At 46.1% G+C, this 14,549-nt stretch overlaps 1 protein-coding gene across 1 annotated transcript; it reads right to left on the reverse strand.

Moving 5' to 3' along the window:
• Window positions 1-11,732: 11,732 nt before the first annotated feature.
• LOC121584809 (E3 ubiquitin-protein ligase RNF128-like) lies at window positions 11,733-13,808 on the reverse strand. Its single transcript, XM_045209028.1, has one exon. The coding sequence runs from the start codon at window positions 13,607-13,609 to the stop codon at window positions 12,452-12,454; it is 1,158 nt and encodes a 385-aa protein (XP_045064963.1). The 5' UTR covers window positions 13,610-13,808; the 3' UTR covers window positions 11,733-12,451.
• Between the last annotated feature and the right edge of the window lie 741 nt (window positions 13,809-14,549).

Raw genomic sequence — 14,549 nt, forward strand, 5'->3', positions numbered from 1 at the left:
TCTCTCTCTCTCTCTCTCTCTCTCTCTCTCTCTCTCTCTCTCTCTCTCTCTCTCTCTCTCTCTCTCTCTCTCTCTCTCTCTCTCTCTCTCTCTCTCTCTCTTTCCCTCTCGCTCCCTGGCAGTGAACTCCGAGGCTGTATCCACCAGTCTGTGCCAGCGGGCATCACCCACCCTAGAACCCTAGACCCTTGGCATTGGATGAATACAAACGCTGGGCAACCTGGGCATGATGTGGGTGGGGAGAGACACGACAGAGAGAGAGAGAGAGAGAGAGAGAGAGACAGAGACAGAGAGAGAGAGAGACAGAGACAGAGACAGAGACAGAGACAGAGACAGAGACAGAGAGAGAGAGAGAGAGAGAGAGAGAGAGAGAGAGAGAGAGAGAGATAGAGAGAGAGAGAAGACAGAGATAGAAAGAGAATGAGAGACAGACAGAGAGAGATAGAAAGAGAGTGAGAGACAGACAGAGATAGAGAGTGAGAGACAGACAGAGATAGAAAGAGAGAGAGAGACAGACAGAGATAGAAAGAGAGAGACAGACAGAGATAGAGAGAGAGAGAGAGACAGACAGACAGAGATAGAAAGAGAGAGAGACACACAATGCACACACAAACACACACACATACCAGTGTTTCCCCTACTATTACAGTGGGGCGTACAAAGCAGGTCATGTCCAGTCACCCGTAGACCCATTTACCCCCCCACCCCCTCTCTGTCTTTATGAACTCTGACCTCTAATCCCTACCAAAGGTCAGCCACTGCAGATGGCCCAGTCACACAGAGTTTGTTTCTAGCAAAGAGCGGACCAAGGTGCCAGTTGGCGAACAACCTTCCATGATGCCTCCGCTTCTCTCATCTCCCTCTTCTCTCTCTCCATCACTCTCCCTTTCTCCTCTCCTTCTTCACTCTCTCCATCCCTTCAGCTCACCTCAATTAAGCTAATAGATCATTAGTTAGAGTTAGAGGCAACATGAGGCAGCAGGACTAACAAGGATGGATGGAAGGATGGAGGGATAGAGGGATGGAGGGAGGGAGGGAGGGAGGGATGGATGGAGGGGTGGTTGTTGAGCGGAGGCAGAACAGTGTTTTATTCTGACACTATAGTCATGGAGCTGATCATTGATACGGGGCCTTTTAGAACATCTAGATGGAATGAGGTTTTACTAAGTCATGTGACTAACAATCCAGCCTCTTAATGGATGTAGGGTGCTGAGAATAACCAAAGATTTGTATAAGTAAACCAAGATAGACCACAGCCTGTCGTTTCCAATAGGAACAAATGAGTCATAGTGGGCAGAACAAGCAAGGAGGTGGGCAGAGCCAAGAACGAGCTAGCGAGATCCTATTGGCGCGTTCTAGCAGACATCTGCATGTTTCCGTTAGGGAACACCTCCTCTGTGAAGTGCACGTGTGCAATAACTCAATTCGCCTTTGCACTCCTTCTAAACAACGCAATTTAAAAAAAACTTTGCAAAGGATAAAGTCTACAAAACTTATTCCACTCTGTTCATAACAGATTCTAGTTTTGGGAACAGAAAACTGTATTGAGATCAAATGTTTCATCGATTAGAAAATGTGCAGAATGTCAGCCAAAATCCATCTCGCACCATCTTCTCCCACTGCCGGCCAGTGGGCTTCCTCTCACTACCATATTGATTGTGAATGGAAACGCTAAGCGGATGCTTCACATCTATCTGTTGTAGAACCCTATAGCCTCTTGTGATGATCAGTAGATTTACCGTTTTTTTCGATTGCTAACAAGCATTGTTCAATACTGTGGATACATGTGCAAAACTCTAAATACAGTTATCACAGCAACACTCTATGTGGCAACCTGTGGATCATTTGTCATTGCTTTGACACAAAATGCATTCAATGACATCTTTCAAATTACATACATTCTTGTCTCACAAAAACACATTTACCAACAAAACTCTATGATCTACAGACCATTTTACAAATGTTAAGATACCCTTATCAAAACTGTTAAACTCAAGTTCAAAAGCTACTGAAAATTGAATTAGACTGCAATTTTTTACATTGCTACAGTAAAAGCAAAATAGAAATTCTAAAATAAAAAATATAATAATAATAACTCTTAATTATTCACAGCTGATTTTCATTCTACATTACGTAACTGAAGACCTACCCAGGTGTTTTCCATTTTTATGTCATTACCATCTCTACAAAAGGGGACATCTTTGGAATATATTTTACATAATCATGGACGCAGCCAGAGATCGTGTAGTGGCTTACAGAGGTGGAAGAGCTGCAGAGAGAGGCAGAGGATTACGTATCCGTGGTGGAAGACGACTCAGGGGAAGACCCAGAGTTGTAGTGTCAGATGAGATTAGGGCTACAATCATTGATCATGTTGTCAATCATGGTCTATCAATGAGAGATACTGGTCTCAGAGGGCAGCCAAATTTGCAACGCTCAACTGTGTCATCTATTATAACCTTCCAGCAAACTAACAGGTAAGATATGCATTCTGCATGGGCATCTAACTGTACTGAATATTACTGTAGAGTAGTAAATCGAGCAAAAGCTCTCCGAACCACTTGTGTGTCATTTTATTTATGTTTTAGGACCCAACGGTTAACAAATGGAGGGGGGAGAGGTAGGATTTTCTCTGCTCAGCAGGAAGCTGTAATTGTTGACATGGTCATTAGCAACAATGCCATAAAACTGTTACCTCCCGAGTGGCGCAGTGGTCTAAGGCACTGCATCGCAGTGCTACAGTGGGGGAAAAAAGTATTTAGTCAGCCACCAATTGTGCAAGTTCTCCCACTTAAAAAGATGAGAGAGGCCTGTAATTTTCATCATAGGTACACGTCAACTATGACAGACAAATTGAGAGAGAAAAAATCCAGAAAATCACATTGTAGGATTCTTTATGAATTTATTTGCAAATTATGGTGGAAAATAAGTATTTGGTCAATAACAAAAGTTTCTCAATACTTTGTTATATACCCTTTGTTGGCAATGACACAGGTCAAACGTTTTCTGTAAGTCTTCACAAGGTTTTCACACACTGTTGCTGGTATTTTGGCCCATTCCTCCATGCAGATCTCCTCTAGAGCAGTGATGTTTTGGGGCTGTCGCTGGGCAACACAGACTTTCAACTCCCTCCAAAGATTTTCTATGGGGTTGAGATCTGGAGACTGGCTAGGCCACTCCAGGACCTTGAAATGCTTCTTACGAAGCCACTCCTTCGTTGCCCGGGCGGTGTGTTTGGGATCATTGTCATGCTGAAAGACCCAGCCATGTTTCATCTTCAATGCCCTTGCTGATGGAAGGAGGTTTTCACTCAAAATCTCACGATACATGGCCCCATTCATTCTTTCCTTTACACGGATCAGTCGTCCTGGTCCCTTTGCAGAAAAAACAGCCCCAAAGCATGATGTTTCCACCCCCATGCTTCACAGTAGGTATGGTGTTCTTTGGATGCAACTCAGCATTCTTTGTACTCCAAACACGACGAGTTGAGTTTTTACCAAAAAGTTCTATTTTGGTTTCATCTGACCATATGACATTCTCCCAATCCTCTTCTGGATCATCCAAATGCACTCTAGCAAACTTCAGACGGGCCTGGACATGTACTGGCTTAAGCAGGGGGACACGTCTGGCACTGCAGGATTTGAGTCCCTGGCGGCGTAGTGTGTTACTGATGGTAGGCTTTGTTACTTTGGTCCCAGCTCTCTGCAGGTCATTCACTAGGTCCCCCCGTGTGGTTCTGGGATTTTTGCTCACCGTTCTTGTGATCATTTTGACCCCACGGGGTGAGATCTTGCGTGGAGCCCCAGATCGAGGGAGATTATCAGTGGTCTTGTATGTCTTCCATTTCCTAATAATTGCTCCCACAGTTGATTTCTTCAAACCAAGCTGCTTACCTATTGCAGATTCAGTCTTCCCAGCCTGGTGCAGGTCTACAATTTTGTTTCTGGTGTCCTTTGACAGCTCTTTGGTCTTGGCCATAGTGGAGTTTGGAGTGTGACTGTTTGAGGTTGTGGACAGGTGTATTTTATACTGATAACAAGTTCAAACAGGTGCCATTAATACAGGTAACGAGTGGAGGACAGAGGAGCCTCTTAAAGAAGAAGTTACAGGTCTGTGAGAGCCAGAAATCTTGCTTGTTTGTAGGTGACCAAATACTTATTTTCCACCATAATTTGCAAATAAATTCATTAAAAATCCTACAATATGATTTTCTGGAAATTTTTTCTCAATTTGTCTGTCATAGTTGACGTGTACCTATGATGAAAATTACAGGCCTCTCTCATCTTTTTAAGTGGGAGAACTTGCACAATTGGTGGCTGACTAAATACTTTTTTTCCCCACTGTAGCTGTGCCACTAGAGATCCTGGTTCGAATCCAGGCTCTGTCGTAGCCGGCCGCGACCGGGAGACCCATGGGGCGGCGCACAATTGGCCCAGGGTAGGGGAGGGAATGGCCGGCAGGGATGTAGCTCAGTTGGTAGAGCATCGCGTTTGCAATGCCAGGGTTGTGGGTTCGTTTCCCACAGAGGGTATAAAAAAATAATGTATGCACTCACTAACTGTAAGTCGCTCTGGATAAGAGCGTCTGCTAAATGACAAAACTTTTTTTTTTAAACAATTTGTTGCCCTGTGGATTTACAATATTTTAGTGTCATGGAGCTTGAAGCCAGGCCAACACCTCACATGTTCGTCTTTGTGGATGAGGCTGGTTTTAACATGGCCAAAACACGCCGACGTGGAAGGAATGTGATTGGGAAAAAAGCAACAGTGAATGTCCCAGGCCAGAGGGGTGCCAACATCCCAATGTGTGCTGCAATATCCTCTGAATGATTGCTGTTACATAAACCACTAACTGTTGCCATACAACACAGAGCACCTAATTTCATTCATGGATGACTATGGAAAGGCTTTTGCCAGGCGAAGAAAGAGGGCAAGTCAGAAGAAATATGGAAACCTGGTTAATTGTATGGGACAATGTGGCATTTCACCACTCCCATGTGGTTTGCACTCCCAGCCCATCCCGGGATGGTGTCACTTTTCCTCCCCCCTTACTCTCCCTTCCTCAACCCCATAGAATAATGATTTTCCTCATGGAGGTGGAAAGTTTATGACCACCATCCACATGATCAAATGTCACTCTTGGATGCAATGAATGCAGGATGCCTCGATATCTCTGCAGAAGATTGCCAGGGATGGATCAGCCATGCAAAGAGATTATTTCCCAGGTGTATTGCGCGAGAGGCCATACAGTGTGATGTGGATGAGAACTTGTGGCCCAATGCAGCAGACAGGGTTGACTAGCATTGTTATATATCTGTTTCATTTGGACAATATGCTGTGCATATTCATAGTGTGTATACACTTTTTGTTTGTTTAACAGTACTGGAATTATTTATTTTTGTGTATTTTGGAATTACTCAAAAAGCAAAATACAGTAATTTGCAAAACTACAGTAAATTGTATTGAAGCATATTGCAGCCTTTCTGCTTTATTTCTTTACATATCTTGCAGGACATTCTATACAGTACAGGTTTGCCACTCTTCTTTTGTAAAAATGACTGTTGGTTCATCTAAAAATATGATATTAAAGACAAATTGACCCATTTTCAAGTGGTAGCTGTTTTTAGAGTTTTGTAGGTCATGATACTATGAATGACAAAGTGTGCATGTCGTGAGAGACTGTTAGCTTTCATTTGGTAGAAAGATTTGCTTTTGAGACATGTAGGATGTGCATTGCCAAGTTGCATGTTGTTTTGATAACTGTATTTAGAGTTTTGCACATGTATCCGCAGTATTGAACAATGCTTGTTAGCAATCAAAAAAAACTGTAAAGCCACACACGCACATCCTGTACTTGCATGTACACACGTACGCACGCACGCACACACACACACACACACACACACACAAACACACAGGCAAAGTGACTGAGACAGAGGGTGCTTGTGAATGCAGGCAGTTCCTCAGACCTTTTCAGCTCTAAAGGTTCAGACAGATACTCTACGTATACACAACTGCTGCTTTTAATGGGATGTGTGTTGGGGTGTGTGCATGTGTCACTGTTGGTCCCGCAAAATCGCAGAACCTGTGATTGGGGCAGAAGGAGAGGAAAACGCGACAGGATCTGTATGTAAGCGTGCGTGTGTGTGTGTGGTGTGTGTGTCTGTGTGTGACTGCAGTTGGGGAGTCTGCGGGGGTAGAGTGGAACAAATTGCAGCATTTTTCCTGCCAAGCAACAACACTGCGAGAGGTGCCACTGATCAAAACGCAGATCTGAGAATCACACACAAACACACACACACACAGCCACAGACTAGTACCGCTGCTGAGAAGTACACGCAAACTCTTATGGCTCACAAATGGCCTTCTCAGACTCTCTTTAATCTGTCTATTGTGGGCAGCGAAGCTCGTAGTGAAGCTGGCAAATCTGTGTCTGACTGGGAGAGAGAGGAGAGAGAGAGAGAGAGAGAGAGAGAGAGAGAGAGAGAGAGAGAGAGAGAGAGAGAGAGAGAGAGAGAGAGAGAGAGAGAGAGAGAGAGAGAGAGAGAGAGAGAGAGAGAGAGAGAGAGAGAGAGAGAGAGAGAGAGAGAAAGGGGGAAAAGGAAGGGAGAGAGAAGTAACTCCCATAGGCTCCACATGCCATGTTACATGTGTAATATCAACATCTCACCAACAGGAGGCAGTGTTCAGCTCAGATACTAATGAGTTCTATTCAGATTGAAATGTGTTGCATAATATTATCAACACATTTTATAAACTTTTAAAAAGTTTGTCAGTAGGCTATAACTGTGTGAACGATCCAATGACTGCTGACAAGTGTTGACAGTGATGAGTACTTCCTATTACTTATATGGTCACTGTGGCCTCACATCATCCAAATACCCTCTTATTGGATATACACACACTCTCTCACCCCACCTCTCTCCTCTCTGCCTCAACCCTCCTTACCCCTCCTCTCTCCTCCTCTCTCTCTCACCCCTCCTCTCTCCTCTCTGCCTCAACCCTCCTTACCCCTCCTCTCTCCTCCACTCCTCTCTCCTCCTCTCTGCCTCAACCCTCCTTACCCCTCCTCTCTCCTCCACTCCTCTCTCCTCCTCTCTGCCTCAACCCTCCTTACCCCTCCTCTCTCCTCCACCCCTCCTCCTCCTCTCTGCCTCAATCTCCTTATCCCTCCCCTCCTCCACTCCCCTCCTCCTCTCTGCCTTAACACTCCATTCCCTCCTCTCTCCTCCCCCTCTCTCCTCCTCTCTGCCTTAACCCTCCTTATCCCTCCTCCTCCTCCACTCTCCCTCCTCCTCTCTGCTTCAATCCTCCTTATCCCTCCTCTCTCCTCCTCTCTCTCTTACCCCTCCTCTCTCCTCCTCTCTCTCTCCTCCACTCCTCCCTCCTCTCTGCCTCAACCCTCCTTACCCCTCCTCTCTCCTCCTCTCTCTCTTACCCCTCCTCTCTCCTCCTCTCTCTCTCCTCCACTCCTCCCTCCTCCACTCTGCCTCAAACCTCCTTACCCCTCCTCTTCCCTCCTCACCCCTTATATCTGCCTCACCCCTGCTCCCTCCTCCTCTCTACCTCAACCCTACTTACCCCTCCTCCTCTCTGCTTTAACACTCCTCATCCCTCCTCCCTCCCTACTTACCCCTCCTCCTCTCTGCTTTAACACTCCTCATCCCTCCTCCCTCCCTACTTACCCCTCCTCCTCTCTGCTTTAACACTCCTCATCCCTCCCTACTTACCCCTCCTCCTCTCTGCTTTAACACTCCTCATCCCTCCTCCCTCCCTACTTACCCCTCCTCCTCTCTGCTTTAACACTCCTCATCCCTCCTCCCTCCCTACTTACCCCTCCTCCTTCCTCCACTCTGCCTCAACCAACCCTCCTTACCCCTCCTCTTCCCTCCTCACCCCTTCTCTCTGCCTCACCCCTGTTCCCTCCTCCTCTCTGCCTCCCTCTCCTCACTCCTCCTCCCTGCCTATATCCCTCACCCTATATGCGTCCACATGCTTCCCAGCCGAAACAGTTTGGAAGAGTTTGTGCATATATTATGACGACATTTTGTGACATTTTTGTTCGGGCACACAAAATTTTTTTCTGGAGGCAAGCCGTAGTCGGTAGCCGACTTTGGCTTGCAACATTTCGTCGGTGATTGGTCAACAGTAGGGATCTTCAGTAAAGTCTTTGTAGTCATTCAACTATAGACGACTCATTTTCATGCAAATTTTTTCATTGAGAAATACTGCACCAAACATCTTAGTTAGATGTAACATTGCAAGACTAAGATCTCCTCGGTAAAAACGTCAAAATTAATGACAGATTTCTTGAGTTATCTTAGATTCATTCTGACTATTTTGAGGAAGTGTATACTGGCTACGGCGTCTCAAGATGGACTATTGGCGCTTTTTTCTAATTTTTCAAGTGAAGGTCTTTTAAGGGAGTATGCGAGCACACTCATTCAGTACGCCTAGCTAGGTGCCAGCCGAACTGAAGCATGCTGACGCCTTAAGACCTGGCTGGTTGGTAGTAGCAGGAAAGACATAGTGGACAATGAGGGACAAAGAGACAAGATGACAGCTGACTGTATTGTTCATCCTCGTGGACTGTGTCTATTGATCATCACTATCTCATCAGCATGTTATCAGGTTGTGATCTGCTGTGTGTTGGGGTTTGGTGGGGTTGTAGAGGGGGTCAGGTTAGAGGGGGTCTGCTGTGTGTTGGGGTTAAGTGGGATTGTAGAGGGGGTCAGGTTAGAGGCGGTCTGCTGTGTGTTGGGGTAAGTGAGGTTGTAGCCATCGTACCAACAGGAACAGCCTGAGGTACAGAACACAGAGGGCCAGGAGGACTGAGCTGATGATAGTCTATCAGGAACCAAACAATGAACCTACAACACACCTCCTGGGAGTTAAGACCAGTGGTAAAGACACACACAGAAAACACCTGAAGAGACATTTACCTGGTAAAGAACAAGATCTAGCCAAATACTCAAACATTAGATGATGTATTAACTTATTGACAATGTATTAACATATTTTCAATGTATTAAACATAATGTATTAAAACATATTGTTAATGTCCTAACCCTTACATATCTACCCATGTATTCAGTTATAAAGATGGGTGGTGGAGAATACTGTGCTGGTTCCCAGAAAACACACAGCACAGCAGCTTTCTAGTTAATAAGTACTGCAGAGGACAGACCAAACCCACTTATCCAGCAAATGGATTCATCTGACTCCGGTCCTATATTTCTCTGATCTAATGAAATCTCCTCCTTCATCTAGCTAATGACCCAGAGTAGAGAGCCAGAGGTGTGTGTGTGTGTGTGTGTGTGTGTGTGTGTGTGTGTGTGTGTGTGAGACTTCATTACAGAAGCTTTCCTCTGAGGCAGCACTTCGGACAGAACACACACACACACACACACACACACACTTGCAGACTGTCAGAGAGTGAGTGATGGTGCTGCTACAGTTAAAACCTCCAGTTTGCTGATTGAGAGGAAGAGGAGGACTTCTGAACTCTTCATCCTCTGATAGATGGGCCTTTCAGTTAAGACAGACTGATTTAAAGTGGTTTTAAATAACATTAAGTGAATGAGGAATAATATGTCCACACTGAAACAGCCTGGAGGTGTCAGCTAAAGCCTTGCTGTGGCCACCACAGTAAATACTGAATGAGTACAGTCATCTTTATAGGTGAGCTTTGTATGACAAGGAATGCAGAAATGATACAGTAGTCTGCATGTATTATATTCATAATCATGAATGAGATTCAAGTGAAGTTGCTAATCTATTCCACTAGATGGCAGTGCAGTATTAACCATATTGAGATGCTTATTACACCACAGATTTACATCATTTAGCAGACACTCTTAGCCAGAGCGACTTACAGTACAGTACAGTACAGTTGACTTACAGTACAGTTGACTGTTTTAGCCATAGCTAGCTGGCTAGCTAACAAGTAAGGGATAAGGACATTGCCAACGAGCCTGGCAACGGAACATAAAGAACGAACGGCTGGGTCGCGTCTCTAGCAACCAAAAGATGAGACAGTGAATTTGCTTATGTAAATGAAAATATTAACTCTTTTTTTTCTACCGGTAAATGTGTGCTTAGTATTGTTTTCTTTGGCAACTGTGGTATAAGCAGGATAAACAGCTTAACCAAACACAACGCAATACACTTAGCTGTTATTCTGGCTGCAGAGGTCATAACTGTGTAGCCATAGCAAGTTGGCCAGCTAGCAGCAAGCAAGGGTTATAAGCATGTTGCCATGCTATAAAGAACTAATGACTGGGTCACGTCCGTAAATATCGAACTAATCGAACAAACGACTGGGTCGCGTCTCTAGCAACCAAAAGATGAGAAAGTATGAATTTGCTAATCAAAATTGAAATATCAACAAATGTTTTTATTTCTACCGGTAAATGTGTGCTTTCGTATTGTTTTCTTTGGCAACTGTGGTATGAGTGGGATAAACGCCTCCATTCTGTACATTACGTTGGAAAAATGAACTCTGCGTCGTCCATTATTTCCAAGGTAATGTACCGAACGGAGGCGTTTAACAGTTCCATTTCACGCCTTGCTGTTCATATAAATAATTTATTATAATTTACCGGTTTCCCTCTGTTATCCCGGGAAAAGGGAGATGTTTGGGGGGTAAATCCCTGTAAATCTCGGTAACCGGGTTCCCGCTGTCACGCCCTGGCTCTGGGGACTCTTAAAAGTTTGTGCCAGGGTGTGTAGTGTCTGTGTTGTGTTTTCTATGTTCATGTTCTAGTTAGTGAATTTCTATGTTGGCCGGGGTGGTTCCCAATCAGAGGCAGCTGTGGCTCGTTGTCTCTGATTGGGAACCATACTTAGGCAGCCTGTTTTGCACAGTTCATGGTGGGATCTTGTTCCGTAAGGTTTGTGTTGGTGTATTAGCCTAGGACTTCACGTATCGTTTTGTTGTTTTGTATATTTGTAAAGTACTCATTAAAAGATGTACGCATATCACGCTGCGCCTTGGTCTGCTTCTTCCGACGATCGTGACACCCGCCATTCAACCCTAGGCAGAAGAGGGCAGCAGTCATTCAGCTGGGTTGTTTCCTGCTAATTAATGACCAAGTTCTATTAGCCACATCCTGGGGAGCTTCTACACACACACAATAACACACACTACAGGCCCCTGAGTGGGAGGGAGGTGATTATGGCTGATCAGTAGGTGTGAGGTGAGTGGAGTCCTACTGCTAGAAGGAGGTAATTATAGACTTTCTCATCCTCTCCTCTCCTCCTCTCTCTCCTCTCATCCTCTCCCCTCCTCTCCTCTCCTCTCCTCTCATCCTCCTCTCCTCTCTCTCCTCTCATCCTCTCCTCTCATCCTCCCCTCTCCTCCTCCTCTCCTCCTCCCTCCTCTCCTCCCCCCCCTCCTCCCCTCCTCTCCTCCCCTCCTCCCCTCCTCTCCTCTCCCCTCCCCTCCCTCCTCCCCTCCTCTCCTCTCCTCCTCCCCCCTCCTCTCCTCCCCTCTCCCTCCTCCCTCCCTCTCCTCCCTCCTCCCTCCTCCCCCCCCTCCCCCCTCCCTCTCCTCCTCCCCTCCTCCTCCTCTCCTCTCACCCTTCCCTCCTCTCATCCTCCCCTCTCCTGGTCTCAGACTGGCAGGGCTCTCATCATTAGGCCCAGGCGTCCTTCCTCACCACATGACCAGTCCAGGTTAAGAAAACTCAACATGGCTTCCATTGTCACTTCAGGATATTCATTGAAATTGTATTCAAAAGTGCCATTTGTTTTTAATGAAGATTTGATCAATTCATGAATTTAATTCACTTTCTGAATTGACTGATTTGAAATTAAATTGACACCTACCCTGCCACAGACACATGTACAGTACATCTCTAGCGATACTAAACCAGATTAGTACGTAAATTAGTACATATTCTGTTTTGTTGGTTAATCATTTCATTTCATATGTTTCAATGTGAACCATTACAGTATACTGTAGTTTGATTCATTCTTATATACAGATTTTTTTTTTTTTACTCTTAGAATATCTACTTTTAAAAATACAGCAGTGATATCAATTTAATATACAAATATATTCAGCATTTCTCATCATAATAAAAGTGATCATTTGTTCATTTAACAAATTATAAAGAAGTAGCTTTGATCTCAAAGAGAAGTTAAAAGAGAAGCCTGCACACCAGCAGCTTTCCTGGACCAGGGTTTAGGCTACAGCTCTCTATGCAGATAAGTAGAGCTAGAAACTATTGTCATGATAGTAGTGTTGATAGCACAAGTAGTTATTTGATCATCAGTAAACCGTGTTTGAATCCAGGGAGATATTTTCCTAGCAGTACAGTAGATATGGTTTAGCTAACAGTGATAGTACCGTATATCACAAGCCACTGCTGTAGCTGTGTGAAGTTGTCTATGGGTTGTTGTTCATGCTCCAGGTAGAAATTACCATTATCCAGTGTTGTTGTTGTCGTTTATCCTCTGGTGGCCACGTTCCCCTGATGGCGTGTCTCTCCCTCGAAGGCCATATTGTCATAGTGATGTGGTTGCCAGGCCTCGGTGGGGGGTCGAGGGGTCAGGGTGGGGGTCGGTGGGTGTTTGCCGTTGAGAGGGACCTCATACAGCAGCTCTCCGCCTGATCCTCCAGACACTGTGACGATAGGGACATCTGGTGGTGGGATAGAGGAACTGCTGCTCTCCTCCTCCTCCCCGGGCCCCTCCACTCCTAAGGCCTTCAGGATGTCAGCCTTACACATGGGGCAGGTCCTCTTGTCCAGCAGCCAGGGCTCGATACAAGCCTTGTGGAACAGATGACCACAGGTCAGAACGGTCACTACATCTCCTGGGCGGTACGACTCGATACACACGGCACAGGTGTGGCTGTCCGACTTTGTCTCCTCGTCCCCGCGCTTCAGCGTACGCACCTCCAGTCGACCAATCGCTTTCTTGGCCTCATTCCTCAACCGCCGATCGGCGTGACGGATCGCCCTGAGACTGTGCAGTCGGTGGGCGGAGACGAACCCGAAGTAGACAATGGAGGCGCCCGTCATGATGAAGAAGGCAATAGACAGGAAGTAGAGCCAATAGGTGTCCATCCAGGGCCCATGGGCTTTGCCCACCTCGATCACCATGGAGACGGCCAGACCGCCCCGCACTATGTTGGCGATCTCTACCCCCTGGAGGTTACCGATCATAATGGCCACGGTGCCAGGGGTGTTGCTGTGACTCATGTAATTTGAGTTGTTACCGGTCCCGTCCAGGTTATAGACCACTACGGCCGCCGCCCCCCTGGCCCACGCTGCCTTGATCTTCTCACTGAAGGTACAGTTTCCCCTCTTGACCAGAGCGATCCAGGGCCCCTGGGAGGTGGTGTTGTCGTTGGAGGGGTAGGGGTCCAGGCTGCACCCCTGGGGGTCTGAGGCAGGGAGGACCACCATCCCGGCAGCACTCTCTAGAGGGGAGGAACGCCCGTACACCCCACACTCACAGAACCTGGTCTCCGTCTGGTTAGTGCTGCTGTCATAGAAATGTATCCCCACGTACGCCGTCCAGAATATCATCGCTGTCGTAGACTGGACCAGCCCGGACAGACAGACGAAGAACAGGACAAACATATCTGTCTGTTTAGCCATGGTGGCTCACTTCAACACTAGCACATGGACCAGTCTCTCTCTCTGTTAGGACTTCAGTCTTCTGTTTGTCTTCTGTTCAGTTCAGTTCCACAGTTGTTAGTTAGTTAGTTGTTGTTCTCACTGAGTTCGGCGTCTCTCTACCTGTCTGTTTCTGCCTCTGCCTCTATCTCTCTCTCTCTCTACCTGTGTTTGTGACCTGTGTGTTGATAGTAATCAGATAGCAGCCTGCTGTAACCCTGCCTCTCTCTGCGTCAGCCCTTCAGACTAATTATCTAAATGGACCTTGGACTGTTGGGTAGAGACCAGCTATACAGCCTGGCAGGAGGGCTTGTGGTCTACCTGGTACAGGTCTAAGGCCACAGGGTCCAGGTACCGGCTACGGTAAGGAACAGCACAGCACAGCACACAGCCATAAGGACATAAGCAAACAAAGAGATAAGAACGCCATAAAGGAGAATTCCAAAGGAACTGTGACAAAGGGCGGTTGTGAAACTGTTAGTTTTAGATGTGTCACGCTGCTGAGAGGATACGCCCACAGTTATAACAGAGGTTTTTATAACTAACTTTGGCACTTTATCTTCTTACTTCTAAGAATACATTATGTTGTTTCCATGAGTCACACAAACCAGGTGGCAATACACTGAGTTCACTAAACCCGCTCTTTCCATGACAGACTGACCAGGTGAATCCAGGGGAAAGCTATGATCCCTTATTGATGTCACTTGTTAAATCCACTCCAATCAGTGTAGATAAAGGGGAGGAGACAGGTTAAAGAAGGATTTTTAAGCCTTGAGACAATTCAGACATGGATTGTGTACATGTGCCATTCAGAGGGTGAATGGGCAAGACAAAACGTTTAAGTGCCTTTGAACGGGGTATGGTAGTAGGTGCCAGGCGCACCGGTTTGTGTCAAGAACTGCAACGCTGCTGGGCTTTTCAT

Source organism: Coregonus clupeaformis, chromosome 29 (assembly GCF_020615455.1).
Source record: "Coregonus clupeaformis isolate EN_2021a chromosome 29, ASM2061545v1, whole genome shotgun sequence".
NCBI classification, from domain to species: Eukaryota; Metazoa; Chordata; class Actinopteri; order Salmoniformes; family Salmonidae; genus Coregonus; species Coregonus clupeaformis.